This window comes from Chrysemys picta, chromosome 19 (genome assembly GCF_011386835.1).
Source record: "Chrysemys picta bellii isolate R12L10 chromosome 19, ASM1138683v2, whole genome shotgun sequence".
NCBI classification, from domain to species: Eukaryota; Metazoa; Chordata; order Testudines; family Emydidae; genus Chrysemys; species Chrysemys picta.
In genome coordinates this window covers 23,168,807-23,196,101 of record NC_088809.1, presented here as the reverse complement: position 1 = coordinate 23,196,101, position 27,295 = coordinate 23,168,807, and the positions used below count along the sequence as shown (strand labels likewise).

At 46.3% G+C, this 27,295-nt stretch overlaps 1 protein-coding gene across 1 annotated transcript in view; it reads right to left on the bottom strand.

Moving 5' to 3' along the window:
• LOC101935994 (myeloperoxidase-like) overlaps positions 1-27,295 on the bottom strand; it is a 49,082-nt gene that overhangs the window by 5,491 nt on the left and 16,296 nt on the right. The window contains exons 5-11 of the mRNA XM_065573534.1: positions 22,599-22,728; positions 19,914-20,117; positions 17,260-17,575; positions 15,058-15,218; positions 11,869-12,121; positions 5,188-5,358; positions 1,608-1,845 (exon numbers count right to left, since the gene is read on the bottom strand). Coding sequence (XP_065429606.1) covers positions 1,608-1,845; positions 5,188-5,358; positions 11,869-12,121; positions 15,058-15,218; positions 17,260-17,575; positions 19,914-20,117; positions 22,599-22,728 — 1,473 coding nt within the window. The remainder of the gene's footprint in view (positions 1-1,607; positions 1,846-5,187; positions 5,359-11,868; positions 12,122-15,057; positions 15,219-17,259; positions 17,576-19,913; positions 20,118-22,598; positions 22,729-27,295) is intronic.

Sequence of the window (27,295 nt, the reverse complement as noted above, 5' to 3'; positions counted from 1 at the left end):
TCCCTACCTGAGGGAAGGAGCACTACCCTGCCAGCCGAGGCAGCCGCCAGGAACCCAGCACCGTCTTCCTGGCCAAAGGAAATGGAGAAAGAGGCCTAGGTGCCCCCGGCCTGAGAGGAACCCGGGTGACCGAAATGCAGAGACCTTGTGGGGCTCCTGCTACTGGAGAGGGTGCAGGCATGTGTAGGGGGGTAAGCTGGCTTGAACTGCGTGATACTGGGGGCCTTTCTGGGACCCCGTCTCTCTGCAGTGCTAGACGTGCTAGTATAAGGGTCATCTGAGGGGAGGGGGAAATGGGACACTTCCCCCCCCCAACTCTCAGGCGGGGAGACAATAACTTATCCCCCCACCATCAAGCCTGTGGCAGAGGGGACGAGGGAGGGAGGGGAGGAAACTGGCCCAGCTCAGGTCCCTCTGGTTTATCACTTGTTACTTTGCCAGCTCTGAACCCTGCAGGCTGAGATTCACCTGGCTTGGTCTCTGCCTCAAGCTGGATTTTTCTGCTGTGTTTCAGCAAAAACGGTTTGGCTCCTCTTGAGAACAGGGTGAGGGAAAGAGGTAGTGTTGCCCACATTAGCCAATTTTTCCTGCCATTTCTTTGAAGAGCTCTAGTGCTCCCAAGGGTTTGTGGCTTGGATGTGAAATTTAGCAGGAGAAACAAACGCCTGTAAGTTATGGAGTTACTAGCTCTGCGCCCGTCTGTCAAATGGGGCCCACAACACCTTCCTACCTCACTGAGGTGTTGTGAAGATACATTGGTGATACTATGGTAAGTGCCCTGGAACTGCCCATGAAGAAATGACTAATTCTGTATTCAGTGCAAGGTTTGGATGATGTGAGGTGAACACGGCAGGGGCCACCCGCTGAACAATAGGGATAAAACGAAATATTGAACAGCTGCCTCATTCCTGGAGCACTGTCCGTCCTGTGGTGTTTTTCCCAGAACCCTGACAACACACAATCGTGTCATTAAAAAGACTGTGTCAAAATGCACACGCACAAGGGTGCCGAATTCAGATCGCAGGCAGCCTTATTTCTGGCATTTCTGAGTGCTTCTGAGTGCTCGACTTTGCAAACTGCATAACTTTTCTTAATGTAGTGTTTTTGCAGGGCATAAATTATGGGAGAATGGTGGTGACGTTGATAAAAGGAAAACTCCGCTGCAACGTTAACAGTCAAATTAAACCTGCATTTCTAAGAAATGTTTTAAAAGTGGCAATATATGAAACAGAAATTAAAATTGACAGAGTGTTTGCCTTTTCATGTTGGTTTGAAGCAGGCCGGATTCATACACACAGGATAAATGACCCCAGAAATTACCACTTTTAAAAGAGATTTAAGGGGGTGTTTCACCTTTCTTCAGAGCCCTCTACAGACCATCCATGCACCAGTGAGTGGAGCTGTCTGGCCACATAGGGGTTAATCAACTGCCCTTCCCACAGGGGCGCCCCTTTAATAACTGTGAATGAAACTCCGGTATTGGGCTGTGGTGCTCGGAACACCAAGCAAGCCCGTCGGTGAGGGACTGGAACAGCACGTGACACCAACTGCCAATTGTTCTTTTGTAAATAAAATGGAAGTGGAGATTCACTTTCCAGTCAGCCTACCTGTCCCCATCTCGCAATTTCCTGAACTGAGATCCAATGATGCAAGCCAGGAGAGGTCCCACTCTGCCATTGGGAACAAACGGCTCCGCCATAGCCCCAATCCAGATGTCGATATTGTCTGGTGTCCCGTACAGGTCCATGAACTTCCTGGCCAGCTCAGGATTTCTCAGCACTTCAGAGAGTTCAGCTAAGTTGCGAGGCTGTGAGAGCCCACAGAATTGCCTCCAGGCGTTATACCCTGCGGAACCAGAGCAGAGCAGTCAATCCCGCCATCTCCCTCCCACCTGTGCTAGCATCTCCCCATTGTAGTCCATTCTCCACGCGCAGCCCGCTTTGCCATTGCCCAGGATTTTAAAAAATATTTCAGCAGTTATTGATGTGTCATCTAGAATCAGACACTGAATTAACAAAGTTCTGTCTTCACAAATGGGAGGGGGAGTTAAAGCTGAGCTGGAAAGTTCAGTGTCCTACTAACTTGATAACTATGTGGCACTGGGAGTGAATGTATCCATGAGGAATGCAGCACAGGACCTATTGTCAATCCCTGTTTTCAGATGCTTGTAACTTTCTGAAGTGTCACCGGGGGAGGGGCTGGCTTTTCCATGAGCTAGACTGTGTCCATAAGACAAAGTCCTTGTTCAGGGCCAGCGTCTCGCTGGATGCCCCCAAGGCCAGTGAAGGAGGCAGTGACTCCTCCTGGTGTCCCAGCCCCGTTACTCTGAGGGCTGGGGGATGTAAGCAGACGTGTAGCACCCCTTGCTCCAGTGCACCAGAACCAAACTCTGCAAGATGCAGGGGAGTAAAGGCTGGGTGAAAATCAAACCCTCCATTCAGGCCGGTAACCTGGACACCATCTTCGACTTGGTCCTCACAGCCCGGCTAAGTCTAAATCTCGCTGAGTCTTTCTGTAAAACATCTCTAAGATACGGCCGTTCCTGTCCATCCACACAGCTACAGCTCTCGGCCAAGCTCTCCGCATCTTGCATCTCAATTACTGCAGCAGTCTCTTCTCGGGCCTTCACAAATGCAATCTTGCTCCACTCATAACAATCCAGAATACTTCTGCAAGGATAATTTTCCTATCCCATTGCTTTAACCATGTCATTCCTCTTTAGATCCCTCCACTGTCTCCCACTCCTCCAATGCAACAAACACAAGCTGCTTGTATTCACTTTCAAGGCCATTTACGCCTATCATCAAGGCCTCACCCTGCCTATCATCTCTCATGCACCATCTAGGTGTCAGTTCCTACCTGACTGGCCAATGGCAGCCTACATTGCCCACTTGTTAAATTTTCAAACAAGCACCTTGGAGCTTTCTCTCATGCTGTCCCTTGCACATGGGAGCAGCTCCCTGTCAACATTGTCAAAGCTACCTCATTATCCGCCTTCAAACTCTCCTGTGAGTGATGCCTACAAAAGCTTGCCAACAGGTAGGGTGCTGCTGTGCTGAGACCCACTGCCTGTCGTGCTGATCAATATTGTCTCGCTGTTTCCTTGTGCTTCCCCGGAGGTACGTCTGCAGCCATCTATTGTCTCATCTTATACTTAGATTCTTGTTCTGTCTTTTTGTTTTGTGTTTGTACAGGGCCTAGCACAGTGAGGTCCTGGTCCATTACTTGGGCTCCTAGGTTGTATGGTCAAACAAATAACAATAATAATCCAAGGTTCAGAATCTGCCAAAGGACATTGTTTTGTTTTTGAAAGTTTGAGCAATTTCTACCAAAAAGTGAAGTCCAGATACTATTCCTGCTGGGAAAAATCTAGTCACCACAGTTTTCATGGACTCCAAGGCCAGAAGGGACCCCTGATCATCTAGTCTGACCGCTTGTAGAGCACAGGCCAGAAACTTCCCCAAAATAATTTCTTTTGAAGTAGTGTATCGTTTAAAAAATCCATCCAACCTTGGTTTAAAAGTTGCCAATGATGGAAAATCCACCACAGCCCTCGGTCAAATTGCTCCAGTGGTTGATTACCATCACAATTAAAAATGTATGTGTTATTTCAAATCCAAATTTGTCTAGCTTCAGCTTCCAGACATTGGGTCTTGTTATACCTCTGTCTGCCCATTTAAAGAGCCCATAATCAAATTTCTGTTCCCCATGTGGTACTTACAGACTTACAAGTCAATCATTAACCTTCTCAGCGTCAAGCTAAATAGATTGAGCTCCTTGACTCTCTCACTATCAGGCGTGTTTTCCAATCGTTCGATCATTCTTATGGCTCTTCTCTGAACTTTCTCCCGTTTATCAACATCCTTCTTGAATTGTGGGCACCAGCACTGCACACAGGATTCCAGCAGCAGTCGCACCAGTGCCACATAAAGAGGTAAAATAACCTCTCTGTTACTGTTCAAGATTTCCCTTTTTATGCCTCCAGAGATCTCATTAACTCTTTTGGCCACGGCATTGCACAGGGATCTCACGTTCAGCTGATTGTCCACCATGACCCACAAATCTTTGTCAGAGTTTGAGACAATTACAGCAGAAAATCTCCTGGACATCTTCTCCTTGTTGGGAGCTGAGACACTGTCCTCTCCTACCCCTTTTACCACGAGCCCTGTTGGTGGGGTTGCCCCCGTCCCTCTCGGGGGTTCCCAGGGCTCTGCCCTTTGCTCATCTCCCTTTGCTCCCTGGACAGCCTCACAGGCCGCAGCTCTCATCTGCATGCTGATGGCTCACACAGCTCTCTCCATGCCTCGCCTGTCTCCTGCCATCCAAACTCACCTCTTGGCCTGGCTCTCAGACATCTCCCTTCGGGTGTCCTGCATCATCTTACCCTGAACATGGCCAAACCCAAACACCTTCCCTTCCCTCCCAACCTTCCCTCTTCTCCACCACGATCGATAGCCCCCGGCCCCTATCACTCAGGCCTGCACCGCGGGGGCTATTTCTGATTCCGCCCTCTCCCTTGCTGCCCATCCCGGCCATTTCCAAACTCTGCTGCTTCCTCCTCAGCGTCTCCAAGATCCCGTCTTTTCTTTCCATTCCCACACCAGATCTCTAGTCCAGGTCCTGACTGCTGCACCTGCCTCCCGCTGGCCACCCGGACGCTCCCTTTCCCTCTGGCCTATCAGAATCTAGCGATAGAGCCACCTTCCTTCTCCATCCATCTGATCATGTCCCTCCCCTGGCTCCCATCAGCTCTGACATCAGATTTAAGCCTCTGGCTGCCACCTCCAAGTCTCTGTTCAGTTCTGCCCCTCCCTGGTTATCTTTCTTTTTCAGTGTTGCATTCCCCGCTTCTCCTCTACTCTGCCTCTACTTCCCATCTGCCCATTTGTCATGCTCTCTGACAGCCAATCACCTCCAGCCTCTTCCCCCACATCCCTCCTCCCCATGCCTGGACTCCCCACGGTCGTCCGAAAGGCCCCACACTATCCATATTTAAATCCCGCTTAAAAGCCTTTTGGTGAATGTTGATAATCAATACAGAATTGTTTTTCCTCCCTGACATCTGTCTGTCCACCCATCCTTAGCCCCTCAGGGCAGGGACTGTCCTTCCTTGGCTGTCTGGAAAAATCACATTGTGGAAGTGACTGCAAACAACGCAGAAAGGGATGCAGTCTTATGCTTACTTACCCGGAAGACCATGATCTCTTCCACGTTGCAGGTTTAAGGCTGCTAGATCCAGTCCAATTATTTCTACCTGTTCAAAAAGCCGCTCCTGGAGCTCCTCAACCACCATTTGATTCTGTTTCATTAGTTTTGCATGGTCAACCAGCAGACCACGGAGAAGCGGGTCAATGCCACCTGCAATGAAGGTCAAGTCCAGAAAGAAACAGAACAGTCTGTAATAGATTCTACCTAGTAGGCTACATTTTGTGCAACAGAAGATTAGCCCCAATGCTCCCTTTGCTCCTCAGGGGTCACCTGAGATCCTTCCCGCTCTGATGGTTGGGGAGGTCATTCCTAGCTAACAGTATGCACCATGTTCCCCCTAAAGAATCAGAGTAGTTTATAAGAATGTCTGTAGACGCAGAGGCCTGTTGTCCGATAACAACATGAGCTGCTCAAAGGAAGCCAAGCGGTTTTAGTAAACAAACTGCATAGGAAGAACCGGGAAGGTTTCTCCTTCAGGAAATATTGAGCTTTGTGTTTTTACCTCACAGCAACAAAACAGGAGCTGGGAAAGGCCTCGCAGGTAGAGCTGGCTGGGCAATGTGTGTTTTGTTCCTGGGAAAAATTTCAGGGCTGTTGGTCATAAGCTGATGTTTAATTTCTAAAAAGCTACACCGTTCTTATCATGCTGAGTCTATAGCGGTGACTCAGGCTAGAGCCACTAAGGGACTTAGGCTCCTAATTTCCAGGCCATAAAGTCTGAATCCAACATTTAGGCAGCACCGAGATCCTTAAACCCCTGCTCCACTGCTGCCTAACTCTGTAGACCCCTCAATTCCATAGCTGCCGACATTTCCACCACTGGGCATGCACAGAGCCTCCGAAATCCTGATGCCACCGAGCCGCTCAGCACCCTAGCGCACACCTAAGTGCCAGCAGGATTTATCAGTGAGGTGTTCCCCTACCAGGCTTGGTCCCATTTGGGTCCTGTGCAGAAGACAGTCAGCAATAAGGAGAGTGGGAACTAGACTGGCTGAAGTGCATGCTCCCCAGTAGGCAGCCGAGGCAGCTGGAGTGGGGAAGAGCTGTTTCCAAATCCCTTCTCGGCTTGATTTGGCACAAGGACTTGAACTCAGCTCTCCTACATCCCAGGTAAGAGCCCTAGCTGCCAGGCTATTGGTTAACCTGAGGGTGGGGGTGTCCCAGTCACTCCTGTCAAAGCTGTTCCACTTGGTATTAAACAATTCATTGGGCCAGACACAGAGCTAGAGATGTTGACTCTATAGCCTGGTGGCTAGGGCCTGTATCTATCACATGAAAGAGCCACGTTCAAGCCCTTGCTCCAATGACTGTTTACTTCTTCACAAGTGGTGAGTTCACCCACGTCATACCTTGGCTAATTTGGTTTAATCTTCAGTTCAAAGTAAGTTGAGAGGTAGGGCAGTCAGTTCTAAAGTGGCTGCACTCTGTCCCATTGTATATATATCCAATCAGCATGAAATACATATAAAATGAAAGTGTCACCACTAAACGTGAGTGAAAGGAGCTATAGAATTGGGTATTTTTAAAATATAGCAGAATGCTGTTGATAAGATCAGGCAGGCTTCTTGGGGGGCAATCTCCTGTTTGAGATATTTGTTCGTAATCTAGATAAGGTATTTTGTTTTCGGTTTGTACTGATTTTTTATTGAAAATGTCCTGGATTTTACAATTTTTGCTTTTTACTGATTGTCACCAAATTTTTTACCATCACTAGGAGCCAGATTCCTAAAGGTAGGTAGGTGCCATAGGAGTCCAATGGGATTTTCTCAATGGGCATTTAGGTGCTTTGGGAAATCCTACTAGGCACTAACTGCATCTTTAGATAGCTAAAGACCTTTGAAAATCTGGCCCTAGGCCTCTGCATCTCAGTCTCTGGAGCTGTAAAATGGAGATAACTCCCACCTCTGGAGGTCATGAGACTTACTTCATGTTTGGAAAGTGCTTTTGGGTCCCAGATTAAAGGCATATTTAATATGAAAACAGAACATTGAATAAGTTTTATAAACTAAGAGAGCTATCACCAAAAGCACCATTTAAAAACAGTGGCTTATTAGTATTCATAGAACAGTTATTAAAAGTGATGTTGAATTGTAACCGGGAATTATATCTACACCGATGAGAGGCAGAACATTCAAAGATTAAACTAACCCTGCAGCAGGAGTGAGACACAATTCAGCCTCCGCTCAGGTTCCAGGTCTTTAAAGATACAATTATCAGCAAAGTTCGTTGCTGATGCCCACGGCTAGTTTTTGCAAATAATTTCATAGTTTAAGTGGCATTGCAAGGTTTCATTTACTCAATACAGTGAAAGTTACTGGCAGCTTTTAAAATCTTTCCTAGAATCCCAGAGAGACAAGGTGGGTTAGGAAATATCTTTTATTGGACAAAATTCTGTTGGTGAGAGAGACAAGCTTTCGAGCTGCACAGAGCCATTCTTCGGGTAATGTACTCAAAACCTTGTCTCTCTCACCAACTGAAGTCGGTCCAATAAAAGATATTACCTCACCTACTTTGTCTCGCTAATATCCTGGGACCGAAATGGCTATAACACCGCTGCATACTAGAGTCCTAGAGTGGTTTTTGTTGCTCTTTTTTAACGTCCTTCAGTTTGTTTGTTTTCTTCTGGGGCCCAGAGCTGCATGCAGCATTCCAAGTGTAGCCACAACCGAACAGGGCCTGTTACCCTCTTGTTCCCTGAGCTGTTCCATCTGTACACGCAGCTCAAACCTGCACTGGCTATTCGTGGGGCCATGTTTAGACTGAAGCTCATGGCTCACCTGCTGTCCATTGTTTGTCCATTTTAGAGTTTTCTACCATTACCCATCACCATAGTAACTTAGTACCCTCCGGGTTAATTACATTAGCATTGTGAGGTCCCTATTGGACTTCACCGAGTCATTGGCTCATCTCCCTTCCCTGGCTATGAGACGCTCTCGCCAGGGAGGGAGATTGTAAATGTCATTCTGGAAAACCTCTATCAAAGAAGAAAGTCTTGCAGCCCCAAGTCTATAAGAGGGCTATCATAAATATTGCCCTCTATAATTATAATAATCTCTAATAATAGTTAGGGCTGTCAAACAATTAAAAATTAATTGCAATTAATCATGAGATTAAAAAAATTGTGATTAATCACAGTTTTAATTGCACTGTTAAATAATAATAGAATACTATTTATTTAAATAATTTGATGTTTTCTACATTTCAAATATATTGATTTCCATTACAACACAAAATATGATCATTTTTATGACAAATATTTGCACTGTAAAAATGATAACCAAAATAAATAGTATATTTAATTTACCTCATACAAACAAGTACAATCTCTTTATTGTGAAAGTGCAACTTACAAATGTAGAATTATTTTTTTTTTGACATAACTGCACTCAAAAATAAAACAATGTAAAACTGTAGAGCCTACAAATCCACTCAGTCCTACTTCGTGTTCAGCCAATCACTAAGACAAACAAGTTTGTTAACATTTATGGGAGATAACTTTTACTTACAATGTCACCTGAAAGTGAGAACAGGCATTCGCATGACACAGTTGTATCCAGTGTTGCAAGGTATTTACGTGCCAGATATGCTAAACATTCGTATGCCCCTTCACGCTTCGCCCACCATTCCAGAGGACGTGTTTCCAAGCTGATGACGGGTTCTGTTTGATAATGATCCAAAGCAATGCAGACCGATGCATGTTAGAAGGTTTGTTTTCTCTTTTGGCGGTTCAGGTTCTGTAATCTCCACATTGGAGTGTTGATCTTTTAAGACTTCTGAGCGCATATTCCACACTTCGTCCCTCTCAGATTTTGGAAGGCACTTCAGATTCTTAAACCTTGGGTTGAGTGCTGTAACTATCTTTAGAAATCTCATATTGGTACCGTCTTTGCGCTTTGTCAAATCTGCAGTGAAAGTGTTTTTAAACCGAACAACATATGCTGGGTCGTCATCCGAGAGTGCCATAACGCAAAATATATAGCAGAATGTGAGTAAAACCACAGAGCAGGAGACATACAATTCTCCCACAAGGAGCTCAGTCACAAACCAGCAGGGCTCAAGTTGTGTTTCTAGCTTTTGCAGTGTTTGAAATCCTTACCTGTCGGCACTGATAGGTTGTGCTTTTGAAGAGCTAATGTGGCTGTGATAGTGACTTTATTTCAAAGCTGATGTAACGCCGACAGACCCCGGTTGTCAGCGGGCAGGATCGAACTAGGGACTTAGTACATGAGCCTCTACCACATGAGCTAAAAGCCAACTGGCTATTAGCCAAGGCTGTCGAACAGACTCGTTTTATCTCTCTCTCTCTAAGTGGTCTTGGTGCCACTAGATGGGACAGAACACCACACCCAGGAGGTGTGTGGGTTACATACTTCCCCTAGCTGAGGAAGCGCATCCCGAACTTCAGAGTCTTCCCAGTTGAAATCTCGGATGAGCCCCCACTTGTAACGCCGACAGACCCCGGTTGTCGGTGGGCAGGATTGAACTAGGGACCTCTGGAGCATAGTACATGAGCCTCTAAGGCATGAGCTAAAAGCCACCTGGCTATTAGCCAAGGCTGTAGAACAGACTCGTTTTATGTCTCTCTCTACGTGGTCTCGGTGCCACTAGATGGGACAGAACACTACACCCAGAAGGTGTGTGGATTACACGCACACTGAATCATACCCAATGTGGAGTTCCATCTGGTTGAAATATCTTGTACAAGAGGTTCTTGTTTCTGTCCATTTGCAGCTTGTTGTATTCCTAGCTCTGCACTGTTAGCTGGACTGCGTTTGAAATGGCCCACAAGTTTTCTACATTTTGCCAGCACGTTTTCAAAACCGCCATCACCGAGCGCTACTGTAATCGATTGCTGCAGACCATGAGTGATGCATGTCATATGTGCAAAAGGCAAATGACTGTCTGCTGCTATCACATTACGTGCATTGTTAGTACAAAACTGTTGTAATATTTTCTTGAATATTTCATTTTTTCGCAACATCCAAGAAGTGCTCTGCATATGCTTCAGCATAATGTCTCTCTTCAGTATGTGTTCCTGTTAAAGCGAACGACTGCAGTGTCCATCAGGTGTGCTGTGACTCCAAGCTAGCTGTGATTGCTCAGGGATGTCCAGACATCACCAGTCAAAGCAACAGTTAGCGCATTTTTCAGAAGCTCCAACTTTGTAGTCTTCTCGTTGTGACAGAGGTCATGTATTTGTGATGCAGTAGTTCCTCGGGAGGGCAAGGTGTATGACTGATTGGAAGATGCAATTTGAATAGCATCTTTTAGCCTTCTGTCATTTACAATGTTGAGCGGTCTGCAGTCCATAGATATCTACTTTGCAATAGCATTGGTTAAGCTGTTGTACTTTGTTTGATCCAGGGGCTTGTCGTGATCCTGAAACTCTTTAAGCATACTCTGTTATGGCTGGCGGGATTCATTTGCTGTCAGAAGGTTATCCGTAGCACAAGAACTTGAGGTGAAAGCATGTTTAGTGTGCACGTGGTACTGAAGACTTGAAGTACTTCAATGGACATGCATCTGATGAAGTGGGTATTCACCCACGAAAGCTCATGCTCCAATACGTCTGTTAGTCTATAAGGTGCCACAGGACTCTTTGCTGCTTTTACAGATCCAGACTAACACGGCTACCCCTCTGATACGTCAATGGTATTGGAACTCAGCCTTGCAATAATTACAGATGAACGTCTTTTTATCCAGAGAACCACCCAGAAGCTTTTTAAAAATAAAGACCCATTCAAAAACCTGAACTTTTGTTGCTTTGCGCCATTAATTTTTTCTGATATTTAATCACTCCAGATCAAGAGAACACAGTAGAACTGTGCCAATGTCGGTACAGCAAGTGAAGAGGGTCAAAAGTGAAGTGTGTGATTAACACTCATTAAAAATAATGTGTTAATTTATTTTACGTTAATCGCTTGCATTAACTGCGATTAATTGACAGCCCTAAAAAATAATAATTCTACATTTGTAAGTTGCACTTTCACAATAAAGAGATTGCACTACAGTACTTTTATGAGGTGAATTGAAAAACACTATTTCTTTTATCTTTTTTACAGTGCAAATATTTGTAATCAAAAATAATAATGTAAAGTGAGCACTGTACACTTTGTATTCTGTGTGGTAATTGAAATCAATATATCTGAAAATATAGAGAAACGTCAAATGTATTTATAATAAATTTAAATTGGTATTCTATAATTGTATGGCAGTGTGATTAAAACTGCAATTAATTGCAATTATTTTTTAATCTAATTTGTTTTGCGTTAAATGCTTGAGTCAACTGCGATTAATTGACAGCCCTAATAATAATCTATACAAATAATAAATAATACTTAATCCTGCCAAAAGTGCAGGGGACTGGACTAGACGACCCCTCAAGATCCTTCCAGTCCTACATTCTATGATTCTAGCCATTTGCCCAGATAATTACACTTTGATGAAAATTGCTGGAATTGAGGAAATGATTTATTAACTGAAAACATGTCCTGATGCATAGAAACAAATGATCAGCTGTAATGAGCTTTAGGTTCTGATTCAGGAATGTACTTAAGCACGTGGTTAACTTGACGTATGTGCTTAAGTCCCAGTGAACTAATCAACTTAAGTAAATTGTTGAATCTCTGCCTTGCTGGCAAAGCAGGACTGCAGGCTTACCTTCCATTACAACCCTCCAGGAAGCACAGAATGTGAGGTGAAGAGGCACCTGGGAATGTGGACCCAAAGGTTGGAAATGTTCATCTAAACGGTTCACAAAAGGCTGTATTGAACTATGACCAAACCGAAAAGCCAAGGAGAATACATTTGCCACGGTGGGATCCTCAGACTCATCATAGCCCGTGTAGCATGGTATTTCCTTCTCAGTCTCATCTCCAAGCAGAAGTGGCAAGTAGTCTCTGTATGTTACTACCTGGAAGGGAATTCAGACTGAGTTAGAAGCTCATGTACGCTCTTTCTAAAGGAAAAAACGATCACTTTCTAACACGACCAATAGGATTGGTCAAAAATTCTGTGTCAAAATGCAAGACAACAATGAAACAGCCAGGAGAGTTAAAGACAACAAGAAGGAAATTTTAAATATAGGAGGCGCAAAAACAATTCTAGCAAATGGCTTTGTTCTGTTACTAGGTGTGGATGGCAAAATTGTCCATAATGATGTAGAAGAGACAGAAGTCTTCAATAAATATTTCTGTTCTGTGTTTTGGAAGGAGCAGGAGGATGTATTCATAGCTTACAGAAGGGGTAGACAACCTATGGCACGTGTGCCGAAGGCGGCACGCGAGCTGATTTTCAGTGGCACTCACACTGCCCAGGTCCTGGGCACCGGTCCGGGGGGCTCTGCATTTTAATGTAATTTTAAATGAAGCTTCTTAAACATTTTAAAAACCTTATTTACTTTACATACAACAGTAGTTTAGTTAGATATTATAGACTTAGAGAAAGAGACTGTCTACAAACATTAAAATGTATGACTGGCACGCGAAATCTTAAATGAGAGTGAATAAATGAAGACTTGGCACACCCCTTCTGAAAGGTTGCCGACCCTTACAGTGATAATTAAATACTTTCTATTCCAACAGTAAGGAGGGAGTACGCTAAACAGCAACTGCTGAAGTTAAACATTTTAAATCTGCAGGTCTGGAAAGCTTTCCCCTGAAAGAATTAAAAGAATTGGCCGTGGAGCTCTCTGAGCCACTGAGGTTGATGTTCCAGAGGACCAGAGAAAAGCCAATGTGCTGTCTGTGAGTGAAGTTCAGCCCTGTGCAGAGGCCAACACACGGTCCAGGCACTATCCAAGCCCCTCAGATAGCTGGGCCTTCCTAGTCACCCTTTTGACTATCAGCACATTGGCTTTTCTCTGAAATAAGGCGTCTTTAAAATAAATGAGAGCTGATGAAAAGAGAGACCAGGACAGTGCAATAACAGGGGCTGTTGATGCGGACATCTGATTATGAAGAGGAAAGGACTTGTGGATCTGAGATACTGAAGGGAGAGCCCTAGATATGGTGGTTCCAGGCACATTCCATGCAGCTTCTAAGATCTGTGAGTCTGATGCAGGAGCCTTAGAAGATGGATATGGCTCTAGACAAGGCATGGTGTCCAGTGTCAGAGTCCTTCAAGGGCAGACAATTCTGCCTTAGTGACACAGATGACTCTGTTGTTAATTCACAATACTCAGTACCAGCCCAGGATGATGGATTTCAGAATTCTCCCTGCTTCTTTGAAGGTGGATTGGACATCTCCCAGCTCCTGGGCACCAAAGGCTGAGCAGAGAACAACTTCTGCAGGGGCACGATGACCATAAGTCATCACCTTGCTGGCTTTTTGCATGGGGCAAGATGAGCTGGGGGGCGCAGTTCATAGATTCCAAGGGCAGAAGGAATCATTGTGATAATCTCGTCTGACCTTCTGTATAGCACAGGCCATAGAACTTCTCCAAAATAATTCCTAGAGCAGCGATTTTAGAAAAACATCCAATCTTGATTTTAAAATTGCCAACGCTGGAGAATCCACCATGATCCTTGGAAAGTTGTTCCAATGGTTAATTCCTCTCATCATTAACATTTTACGCCTTATTTCCAGGCTGAATTTGTCTAACTTCAACTTCCAGCCATTGGTCCGTTACATGTTTCTCTGCTAGATTGAAGAGCCCATTAGTAAGTATTTAATCCCCATGCAGATACTTATAGACTGCGATTAAGTCACCCCTTAACCTAGAGTTTTGGAGTAGGCACTTCACCAGTGTTCCCAGCAGATTATATGCTGAGGCATTGCAGACATTTTGTTATTGCATGAGGTGCTGTGTTTGCAGATGTGTCTCCCTGCAATGGCCATGTTAGGGACAAAAATTAACTCCTTAGGTCTCCTTTTGTTATTGTCACAGTTTCAGGGTCACTGCACCTGTACTCCCCCCTCCTATGTAAAGTTTCAGGCTCCCAGTTGTCATGTTTCTTGGAGAGAGACCCGCATCTCTGGGGTTTTAAAGCTACACAGCCTCCTGCCACCTACCATGATATCCTCATCAAGCCAGTCTGCCTGGGCTGTGCTTTCTCTCTACGGGCAATAACTGGCATGAGCCAGTAGTTACCGACTGCCACACAGCTCTTTCTCAGCAGAGTACATTTATTCTTAGGATAAAAGCATCACAGAGACAACATATAAAAACAATAAAAGTTCTTACACACAAACTAAACATGTCAGAAATCACCCAGCTTCCACATGGGGAGTCTGGTAGGCTAACATCTCTTCCAACCCTTCAGCCTGCGGTGGGGTCCTCTTAGGACCAAAGGTCCTGTCTGTTTGCTGAATCAAAATGAGGACCCCGAGTGTGTTTAAACTCAACCATTCCATAGCCCAAGTTCTTTCCCTGTCTCTGGAAAACCCAGTCTGAGCCAAGAAATGCGATCCACCCCACGGAGTTGTCTTAGCAACTCACGTTAATCATCCCTCACTGTTTTTAATTCCTGGAGGCGCTGTGGTAACCACCACCATGGAGTAGAACACAATCACACTGAAACTGTTCATGGATTGATCGCGTTGGTCCCCAAAGATACCGCATGCGGGTGCAATATCTGACACAGTAATTATTTCCCTTTGTACAACACTAAGCCACTAAAACTGAGCTGTGAATGATAAGGCAGAGGGCACCTGCAGCACGGAGGGTGCCTAAAACATTTAGATCTGCAGGCTGCTGCACGCAGAGCCCCAGTGGCTACAGGGCTGAGCAAGCTTGGTGTGTAGGAACCTGCACAGACAATTCTGGAGGGGAAAAATCATGTCTAAATCTGAGCAAGAAATGTTTAATCGACAAGTGAATGGCAGCAAAAACGATATTGCAGCTGATACCTGGGTCATGGCACCTATGATTTTTCGGGCCTCTTGGTAGAGTTTCTCTCCATCCCAGTGTGGATTTAATTTCTTCAACTCGGTAGCCAAGCGATTGTGCTCCCGCACAAAGAGTGTGTGTAGAGCTGTAAGTCCCAGATTTTCAGTTACTCGTGCATCACCTAAATTATAAAAACACAGTATAATTGTATATTTTATTCAGCTGAGGAACTGTTTTTAATTTGCCATATTAGACTCCTGCATTGTAAGGTGAGCTGCTTGCAATTCCAAGAACAGGGCTAGGGAATTAATATTATTTTGACCACGTTAAAATATTCTTACAACTGTTGTGTTGAGGATCTCTAGCACCTCCATGCTGTGGAGCAGGGACTGGAAATTTGGCCCTAGTGCAGGGGGTTCTTGCAACAAATTTTTTGGTGGCCTCAGAGTATGGCCACCACCTGTTGCTTAAGATATTTCAGCATCGCCCTCTTAACCCACTTACCTGAGCAGCTTCCTGCCCGCTCGCTCCACATGGCTGCTGGCCCCTCCCTGCAGCCCCTGGGCAGGGTGGGTCTGTGTCCCGCCCCAAGTGCCCCTGCAGCCAATAGGAAGCTGCGGGGGCACTGCCTGGGGGTAGCAGCACATGGAGGCCCCCCAGCCCACTCTGCCTAGGAGCCCCAGGTAAATGCCCTGCCCCCTCCCAGAGCCTGCACCCCCTCCCCCTTCCCACACCCCCCTCCGGCCCCCAAATTCCCTCTCAGAGCCGGCACCCCCTCCCTCTGCACCCCCTACTGCCCCAAACTCCTTCCCAGAGCCTGCACCCCCACCCCTTTCCCACACACCCCCTCCCACCCCCAAACCCCTTCCCAGAGCCTGCACCCCCTCCCTCTGCACCCCCTACTGCCCCCAAACTCCTTCCCAGAGCCTGCACCCCCACCCCTTTCCCACACACCCCCTCCCACCCCCAAACCCCTTCCCAGAGCCTGCACCCCCTCCCTCCACACCCCCTCCTGCCCCCAAACTCCCTCCCAGAGCCTGCACCCCCTCCCTCCACACCCCCTCCTGCCCCCAAACCCCTTCCCAGAGCCTGCACCCCCTCCCCCGTAGCCCCTCCTGCCCCCAAACTCCCTCCCAGAGCCTGCACCCCTCACCCTGCATCCAGCACCCAAATTCCATCCCAGAGCCTGCACCCCAAACTCCCTCCCCCACCCAAACTCCCTTCCAGAGCCCAACCTCTCACCCGTCCTGCACCCCAATCGCCTGCCCCAGCCCAGGACCTCCACCCCAGACCTCCTCCCCCCACCCAAACTCTCTCCCAGAGCCTTGGGCAGGTGGGGGGCGGAGTTGGGGGGGCAGGCTCTGGGTGTTCTGGCCACCACCAACATTTCTACAAACCTGCCGCCCGTGTACAGCCATAGGTTCTAACCTCACTTCTCCTATTAACTGGCATTCATTATTTTATGGCACGTCATAATTCTTACTACTAAGCAAAGACTCAGGTGTCAGACCTCCCCTTTTACAGAAAAAGGAACAGACGTTTCATAACATCGTCCTCACAGAGCTGGGAACAGAACCCAGGTTTCTCATCCAGTCGAGTCTCATCCTCTTAGCCACATTACTTCTGAGAAAGAATTTGACAAATCTATGCGCGCGAGTGAAGTGGACTGTTTCTGCGTATCTAGTCCATTGTTTTAGAGAAAAATGGCTTACTCCTGCTTCCACATACTGCAGTCACTCTGTCATGTCACTGGTACTGCTCTATGCTGAAGTACAAAAGGTTCCAGACCCTGGAACAAACCCTGCTGTGGATCAGGTGAGAGAAGGGGTGTTACAGTTGTTTTGTTTGTCTGTTTATTAAAGCAAACCAGGAAATTACAAAAACTGATTGAAAAGCCAAAAAAATGTCATGGTAAATTCCATGAGGAAAATGACCACTTGACATTTTTTCACCAAAAAATGATGGCTTTTCTGTGGGAAGTTTTCTTTTGACTAGAACTTTTCATTTAGTTTTGTAATGACATTTTAAAATGAAAAAAATGTTTGGGGCTTAAAACATTTCACTTTCCATTTTCAGTGTGATTTTCATGTTCCCCCCATTTTTTCTGACACAACACTTTTACACAATAGTTGCTGATGTCTCATTATATTTGTCTCAGGCACTGCTAAGTTTCTCTGCCGCTCACTTCAGAAAATTAATTGTGCTCCAGGCACATGACTTACCTGCTTTAAAACAGGGGATATTCATGGCCTTGTTTGTGAATAAACAGAGGCTTTGGGATTTGTTCTCAAAGGGCAGTAATCCCAGCCCTGCATCAGTAAAGTTCTGGTTCAGCGCCATCAAACCCAGCTGGTTTGTCTGATTCCTAATACTCTTAGCTAGAGGAACTTCACTGCCGTACACCATGCTGGCATCCAAGAATGAAGTGATCGCATTGATCTGCTCTCGCGTAAATGTTCTAGCATTGCACACTGGAGCTGTACGGACGAATGGCATACAAGTATTTGGGTCCTTAATTCGTGGATCATCAGGGGGAATCTGTAGAAAACAAAAGAGAATCACTCCCAATTTAATGTGTCGATGTGTTGATAAAGATTGAATTTTTTTAAAAGATATTCCCTAGTTCAATCGGAATTATTCTAGGGAAGATCTGTGGCCTATGCTATATAGGAGGTCAGACTAGATGCTCACAATACCCCCTGGCCTTAGAATCTATGAATCTAGGAATGTTCCAAACTCATTATCTATTCTTATTATGTATTAAAATAGTGACGGGAATTCACAGATTGGATCAGACCCATGGTACGTCTAGTCTAATGTCCTGTCTCTGACAGCGTTTAGTGGCAGATGATTCAGAGCAAGGTGCCATGAACCCTGCAGTAGGCAGTCATGAGATGATCTGCCCCCAAGAAGGTCTCATGCTAATCCCTAATAGTAAAGGATCTGGTTTAAAATGGTTTAAAATCTGAAGTAGGATTTTCAGAACCCTGTCAAAAATTGTATTAGCATTAGCTATTCTAACTCTGGATGCTCTTGTTATGCATATCCCTCTTTGTAACTTGCTACATTCATCATCTAGTAGCAGTGAGTTCCACAGTCTATAGATATATACATATTCTCCATCCCATTCTTTATGCATTGTACCAGCATGTTGGCTTTTTTGACCACAGCTGCATATGGAGCAGAGATTTTCATTGAAATGGCCACAGTGAAACCCAGGTTCTTTTCCTGATTTATAATAATATTACCTACACCCCCACCCTCAAACCACCCAATTAAACCAAACAAAAAGCCCAACAGTGCGAAAAGAAAATTATTTAGATCACAAAGTCAAGCACTCAGAAGTTAGGAAATGACAAATGTTATGGCTGCTCTTAAGTCTGCCTTTTGTGTGTCCATTCTGTGCACTAAACCAATCCTAGAAAAAATAGTATATAATCCCATAATAAAAGACTGTAGCATGATCCATATGTTCCAGGAAACATAATAAAGGCTGCATGGACAACCTGAATTCTGGCATTTTTAAACTTTGGAATGCTTGACTTTGCAATCTAAATAGTGTTCCTTTAATGGAGTTTTTCTGTGTGTAATTCCCTGTCTTCTTTTGCTTGGGGAAAGTGCTGGGTGCAGCATCCCAGTCTGTCTCTCCCCACAATACCCTGTTACAGCTGATAGACATTCCCAGTACGGTGGCTACCTTTCTTTGGCAGCAGTGTGGGCCCAGCCTTAGAATGTGGTGTTCAGTTAGTATTTCACCAGACTACCAACATTTTCCTGCAGAATGAAAGTGACAGAGGGGAAATGGCCATTTTTTCAACTACTTATTGTATCTCAGCAAAACGTGAACAGAATTCCACAGGGCAATGAACAGGCACTTCTCTGGCTCCAGGGCTTTCTCTGCGCCAAATTTCAAAAACCAACTGCAAACAATGGAGCTAGTACAGCTTCTCACAAAAGATTGCAAGAGTATTTTATGATGGAATTGTGATGGGGTGTACAAGCCCCACACTGGTGAACCAGGGGTTAAGGAGTAGCTATGGGCCCAGAAGGCCCAGCCCAGCTGCACCTGCAGGGCCTGCTCACAATGAAGGCCAAGCTCAAAAGGAAGCATCCCAGTTGTGTCAGGGTGGATAAAGCAAGGAAACAATCCTACATTGTTAGCTCCTACAGAGAGGCTACAGGAGCACCCACTGCGTGGACCAGACCCATCTGCTGAGCCACTGGGGGCCCTGGGGAGCAGTGGGCTGCAATTGATGGAGAAGAGTCTTCGGATCACTGCCAGGGAGAATCGCCAATCAGTGAGTCCATAAGCAGACTCTGCTGTGATTTTGGAGGGGCAGAGGCTGGGGTAGGAAGTGACCCAGGAAGCAGGGTTGGGGGGTGTCTGCCCCAGGCTGTGTCTCTGACCTGGCAGTCACAGGGCCCCTGATGGAGCAGGGAGGGCCCGGGTTCCCCTACCACACACCCCGCAGACTCTCGCCATTGGCCTGTCATGACTGCAGACACCAACCCCCATGGACAAGAATGTGCTAGGCAACCTAAATATAGAGGTTACTACCATAGGTATTGGAACTAGGGGTGCTGCCGCATGAACTGGCTCAAAGTGGATTCCATTATATACAGGGTTTACAGTTTGGTTCAATGGCTTTCAGCACCCCCACTATACAAAATGTTCCAGCCCCCCTGGTTACTACCAGCTCCCCCTGTAATATACAGTGTCCTAGGTGCTTTAGGCTCTTTGAAGAATTCACAACTTTGATCTTTCTATTTTTTCAACATAAAGTTTTTCTGGGTCTAACCTTATATACTATTCTCAGTCTTAGAGCCCAGACACTGCTCCTGCAAGGGAGGAAAAGACTCAGGGTTGTAGTTGTACCTGAATTGGGAAGCAAGGTGGCTCAAAGGTGCAACTGGTCTCGCAATGAACTTCTTTATTGTCGATTTTTGTCGTAGTGAAAGGGGCTAAGTCCAAATCGTGGTCAACCCACTGACCCCACTGCATGAAGATGAGAGAGCGCTGCTGGTCTTGGGTGACATTCTCATTGGCTGTGTGAATGATTTCATTTGACACTTTTCGAACCTGCACAGAATCAGAACAAAAACATTTATGATTGAGACATGGTGAATGTGTTTAGCTCCATAGGGGAAGTGCTGTAACTTTCGGGTAGCCTGCTACAGACCTCAGGAAAGTACCAGACACAACACTTTATGTGCTGAACGTCCATTTCTGAACATCAGCGATGAAGTTCAATGAACTGCCAATGATGCAGCCTTCATCGCCCACTTGACTCTTCAAAGAAGCAGCTTTGTGCTTTCTCCCTTGCTGCAATCCAGCGACTGGGGCGAGCTCCCTGTAAACACCTGCAAAGCCACGTCACTGTCCTCCTTCAAAACCCCTCTTCAAACTCGCCTTTGCCAGCATGCCTACAAAAAACTAGGTAGTATTTAGGTAGCTGGTGAGCGAGACCCTATCCAGCACGCTGCCAGGTGTTGTTGCATTGTGCTCCCCCGTCTAGTCTGTCTGTGTCCACCTTTTGCCTCATCTTATATTTCGATTGGAAGATTTTTGTTCTGTTTGCACAGGGCCTAGCACAATGGGGTCCTGACTGATGACTGGGGTCCTAGGCACAACCACAGCACACAACGATAGTAATGATGGTGATGGGCAAAGCATTAGTGTGGCTTTACTCCGAACAGTGACTCTTAAAACGGAACTTCCTTACTCAGCCAATCTGCTCCCTGCGTGTGCTCAGTCATGTGTGTTGATGCCAGACTGAGATCCTCACCCCCCCCGCACATGACAGACGCGCTTTGTGAACAGATCTCTCCCCTCCGTGAGAAAGGGAAGCTCTACCATTGTGGTACTGTGGATTCTCCACGGAGCTGAGGGTCAGAGCAGGGGGAGGGAGTGCAACCTGGATGACCCAGAAGGAGTGGGAGAGCTGGGTTCATTCTCGCCATAGGCGCCGACTCCGTGGGTGCTCCAATCAGCTCCCCCACACTTCCCCTCAGCACCTCCCAGCCACCGGCAGCCCGGATCGACTCCTCCCCCTCCCTCCCAGCACCTCCTGCACTGCACGATCAGCTATTTCATGGCTTGCAGGAGGCCTGGGGGAGAGAGGGAGGAGCAGGGACAGGTCGCGCTCGAGGGAGGGGGCGGAACTGGGCGGGAAGAGGTGGGGCAGGAGTGGAGCAGGGGCGGGAAGAGGTGGGGTGGGGCTTGGAAGAAGGGGTGGGGTGGGGGCAGGGCCTGGGGTGGAGTGGAGTGGGGGTTTGCACACCACAGGGGCCTGGCGGAAGTTGGCGCCTGTGATTCTGGCATTTCCTCACTTTTGAGGGCTCAACTTTGCAACCTTCTTTTAACAATATTTTTTGGTATAGAATTTGCTAGAATTTAAAGAACCTGAAGAAACACAATTCCATCATATGCAGCTGTAGTAACCCAGGAGCTTGGGTTAGCAGCAGGGTTTGAACATAGACCTTATTCTTCAGCTAAAGGAGTCACTCCAGTAGCTTAGAGCAGTAGTAGGCTGTTGTCCTCTATGTGTATGCAGTGTTGTTGTAGCCGTGTCAGTCACAGGCTATGAGAGAGACAAGGTGGGGGAGGTAATATCTTGTATTAGACCAACGTCTGTTGGTGCGTGAGACACGCTTTCGAGCTACGCCGAGTCCTTCTTCAGGTCCCTTATGTGGGCTGACTTCTGGACTGGGCATGACACACCGTATAATGTCAGGGAGTCTGAAGGGTTTGAACTCAGGATCTCGGAGTATGAAAGCAAGAATGCGAATGCTTGCTAGTGATGCAATGCAGTGACACCGTCTCAGGCCTCGGTGGGTCTCAAAGCACTTTGGGAAGGTGGAGATGCAGGAGTAATCCCACCTTCCAGACATCAATGCCCAGGGCACCAAGCTGACATTTTGGGTGAAATTCACCCCATGCAGCGTGTAAGCCACAGGCACCGACTCCGGGGATGTACCCTCAGGAAAAAATAGTGGGTGCTCAACACTCATCCGTGGCCGCTCCTCCCCATCCCACAATCCTTCCAGCACCTTCCAGCCCCCACAATCAGCTCTTTAACGGCGTGCTGGAGGTGCTGGGGGGAGGGAGCGGAGTGAGAGTGGGGCACTCGGGGGAGGGGCGGAAGGGACAGGAAGAGGAGGGCAGGGGTAGGGCAGGAAGAGGCAGGGTGGGGCCTTGGGGGAAGGGGTGGACTTGGGATGGGGCCTGGAGCAGAGCTCGGGTCGAGCACCTCCAGAAAATGTTGATCCAATGAGCACTTTCTTCTCCACAGGAGGGTAACAGAAATGCTGTTCGGTGTGAATGTATTCCCTGCACATGCAGCACCTGCCAAGGGATGAAGGTGTGTGGAGTGCTCCAAGCAACACAGCCCAGCGCAAGACATATGTACGGCTTAAGCCTCACATGTGCCCTCAAAATAGACTTAAATGGTGCGGCAGCCTGGCCTGGGCCTCTGCCCAGAGAGCACTTCCCCCCAGTCATGGAGAGAAATACGGGAGTCATTGATTAAACAAGAAACCAAATGATCTCACAGTCTCGTACCAGTGGGAGCGGAAATCCATTGTAAAGTTTTCCTTCAATTAATCCTTTGGGAAGAGACACGCCATCCTCATACTCTGCCGGGAGCCATCGGGCATATCCATGATTGGAAGCGCCCAAATAAGAATGTTTCCTGGAACATTGGGAAGAAAACAAACAACTAAACTATTTCAGAAAGGACCCACCCTGCAGAGAAGCAGAATTTCTTTTTCTCCCTGGAACCTACGTTGAATTGCTAGAACGATAGAAAGGAATCGTTTTGAGGTTCAGAGGCCACAGCTATATTTTGGACAGACAACGCTCCGAGGCAAAGACTCAAAGGCTCTTAGCGCAGGCTATGGTTACTACTGAGGTAAAAGGATGAATCCTCATGTTGTTGTCATACTCACATTTGTAATTCAGAATTTAAATCTAAGCTACTTATATGGTCTCCATCACTGCAGTATCAGTGCCTCACAATCTTCAATAGACCTGTGCTCCCAACCAGAGCTGACTGAAAAATGGGAATCCATTCCCATGAAAAAATGTGGTTTTAGAACCGTTTTCATCCCAACCCAAGACAAAATATCAAAAACATGATTTTTTTCCTGGGAAGGGATTTAAAGAAACATTCTCTTTTGGAAGAGCGGAAAGGCAATTTTTTGTCTTCCTGGCTGCCTGTGAAATTGACAAGAGCCTTCCAGCCTGGCTGCAGGTGAGGCAAAGAGCCCCTATGCCAGTGGCGGGCAACCTGTGGCCCGCAGGCCCCACGTGGGCCATCAGGGTAATCTGCTGGTGGGCCACTAGTTTGTTTACATTTGCATGGCTGCCCACTGCTCCCAGTGGCTGCGGTTCGCCGTTCCTGGCCAATGGGAGCTGTGGGAAGCAGTAGCCAGCACATCCCTGCAGTCCGCACCGCTTCCCGCAGCTCCCATTGGCCGGGAACGGCAAACTGCAGCCACTGGGAGCTGTGGGCGGCCATGCAAATGTAAACACACTGTCTGGTGGCCCGCCAGTGGATTACCAAGACAGGCCGCATGAGGCCCACGGGGCCGCAGGTTGCCCACCACTGCCCTATGCTCTTCCTACTCACCTCCCCCACGGCTCTTGGAGCCAGAGGTTTAGAGCACCCAACAGGACTTAGGTGCCTAAACGCATTTGAAAATCCCACTGGGCACCTATCTGCATCCGTTTGATGCTACATGCAGGGGAAGCTTAAGTCGTAAGACTGAGATCTCCAATCCCACGTGGATCACCTTGGATATGAACATTGGACTGAATCTATGGACTAATTCTAAGAACTCTTTACAACTCCAAAGCTCCCCATCTCGACTATGAAACTGATCTCAGAACTGTGCTCGTGTCTGTATGGATACTGATCTTGTAACCATACTATCTCTCTCTTTTCTTTTTTAATAAATTTTAGTTTAGTTAATAAGAATTGGCTATAGCATGTATTTGCGTAAGAGCTGAAATAGTCATTAACCTGACAGGTAATGTGTCCAATCCTTTGGGACTGGTAGAACTTTCTTATAAATAAAATAAAATAAAATTTTCAATGATCCTCAGCATATTTGACTTGGATGTCTGGGTGGAGGCCTAAGGCTGGGTTGCTTTAAGGGAACTGTGTTTTGGCTTCTGGGTAACCAGTCAGGTATTCGAGAAGCTGTTTTGAAGCTATCTTGATGGATCTAATACTGGAATGACCACCACCTTCGGGGATTTTCTGCCCCATTCTTTGCAGTTTGCCCTAATTAAGTAACCTCAGTCTGGCTCCCCTTGGACCCCAGTCACAGGGAGTCGGGTGCGTAACTGGTTTAGGTGCTTTGGAAAATTCCATCAACTTAGCTACTGCCTCTTGAGGTGGAGGATTTACTACAGCGATGGAAAAAACACCCTCCATTGCTGTAGTAAGTGTCTACACTATAGTGCTGTGGTGGCACTGCTGCAGCGCTGTGGCTGTGTCGCTGTAGTGCTTGTAGTGTAATCAGACCCCTGGAATTATCTAATGCAGCCTAGGATCACCTTTCTCTTTTTCTACAACTGCATCACATTGGTGGCTCAGATTTCTTGTGACTGAGTAAAACATCTAGGTCTTTCTCCTCCTCTGTCATTTCCAACTGACCAACCCACAACTTACAGCAGAAATTCTTGTTGCTAGTCCCTGAGTGCATGACCTTGCCCTTTGTACCATTACATTTCATCCCACTTCAGTCCTTCAGCTCATCCAGTGCTTCCTGTACAATATTCCGATCCTCCTCTGTTAGAAGATGCCACCCAATTTTGTGTCATCCACAAATGTCATTCAGACACTTCTACTTTTTTGTGTCAAGGTCATTAATGAAAATATTGAATAAGCTTGTTCCCAAGACTGATCCTTGAGGAACTCCACTGGCAACCTCCCTCCAGACTGATAGTTTCCCTTTCAGCACAACCCATTGTCCTCTCCCTTTAGCCAGTTCCTTACCCACCTTTCAATTCCTGTACCAACCCCCATCTTCTCCATGTTAATAGTTTCCTATGTGGTACTGTGTCTAATATTTTACTGAAGTCCAAATAAATTAGACCTACTGCATTTTCCTTGTGTAAGAAATTAGCCATTTTATCAACAAGAAATTTCAGGTTAGTCGGACATAGTCTACTTTTGTTTGCAGTGTTGTAGCCATATGGGTCCAATAAAATATATCACCTCACCCACCTTGTCTCTCTCACAGTTTACCATTGGTAAACCTATGTTCCATTCACCTTCATGTATTTCATTGTTCCCTCCTTCAAAATTTGTTCCAAAGACTTGCATACTATTGAGATCAGACTAATGTGTTTCTAGTTGCTCAGGTCACTCTCCCCCCCCCATTAAATATAAGTACTATGTTTGCTATTCTTCCATCACATGGTACCACCCCAATTTGATAGCTATAGTAAAAATCTTTACTACTGGATTGGCACTTCCATGTGCCAGTCCCTTTGGTATTCTGAGATGGAGGTTTTCTGGTTCCCCTGACTTTATTTCCACCTCAGATGTGATCATATCCATTTCTATTCACACATTTCCATCATTAATCCCACATGTTCTACATTATCATCCATATTGAAGACAGGCAAAGCATTAGTGTTGGGGCCACACCTAGTTTATCCGTCATTTCTACCATATCCGTTTCCATAGCAGCCCCACTTCCTCTTTCCTTGTTCTCTTTTTGATGATATGACTAAAGAACCTCTTATTATTTGCTTTAATTTCCTTTACAAGGACTAACTCAGCTTCACTTTTAGCAAGTCTCTCTGTAAGCCTCTATTTCTGACCACCAAGATGTCGCTTTCTTGGCTGATCAATCCCTTCTTTCATCCTTTCAAGCTGGGAGGGGTTGCAAGCAGTTTGGAGGACAGGATTCAAATTCAAAATGACCGTAATAAATTGGAAAATGGTCAGAAACCAGTAAGATAAAACTAAATAAAGACAAGTGCAAAGGACTACACTTAGGAAGGAAAAATCAAATGCCCAAATACAAAATGGGGAATTAACCTACTAGGCAGTAATACTGCAGAAAATTATACCGGAGTTCCATTGGATCACAAATTGAATATGAACCAATGATGTGATGCAGTTGCAAAAAAGGCTAATATTCTGGTTTGTATTGATAGGAATGTTAAATGTAAAGCACAGGAGGCAATTGTTCTGCTCTACTCAGCACTGGGGAGGCCTCAGTTGCAGTCTTGTGTCCAGTTCTATACCACACTGTAGGAAAGAGGGGGACAAATTGGAGAGAGTCTGGGAAGAACATGAAAATGAAAAATGGTTTAGAAAACTGACCTATGAGGAAAAGTTTAATAAAACTGGGCATGTTTAGTGTGGAGAAGAAGACTGAGGGGAACCTTCATTTATGTTAAGGGCTGTTATAAACAAGTATGGTGATCAATCGTTCTTCATAGCCACTAAGGTTAGGATAACAAGCAATGAGGTTAATCTGCAGCAAGAGAGATTTAGGTTAGCTATAAGGAAAAACTTTCTGTCAGGATAGTTAAGCACTGGAGTAGATTACCAATGGAGATTGTGGAACCCCTGTCATTTAAGAACAGGTTGGACAAACCCCTGTCAGGGATGGTCTAGGTTTATTTGGTCCTTCCCCAGCACAGAGGGGATGAACTTAATGATCTTTTGAAGTCCCTTCCTGTCCTACATGTCTATGATTTCTTGTTGGCTGTCGTCTTAGTTCTAGTATCACTTTGCGGTGGTTATTCATCCAGTTACATGTGGAGCTCTTCCCTACAAGCTTTTCCCTTTGCTTGGAATGCAAATTCCAGATCATTTTTGCCCCTTTGACTTACAGAAATTCCAAACCCCCTTGTGATGGGGTTTACAGAGCTCACACGATGGTAAAAGGAATGGTGGAACAGTACTGGGCCAAGTAGGCCCTGCTCCTCAGCAGCTGCCGGGCATGCTTGCTATGGAAGACCTGCTTAAAAGGGAGCTCTGGCAGTCTGGCAGAGGGGTGCATGGAGGAGAAACTGGCTGCAAGAAGGCAGACAGGCTGCAGCCTCTGAGGCAGAGCAATCTACAGGGGAAGGACAGGGGCTGGCTGGGATCCCCTTTCCCCTGACTAAGAGGGGACAATTGGATTCCAAGGGTGAGCTGGGAAGCATCGCTGCCCACCCCCAGCTGAAGCCCTGAATTACCAACACTGTGTAAGCAGAAGGCTGAGCCATGCCCCAAACGGAAGGGAAAC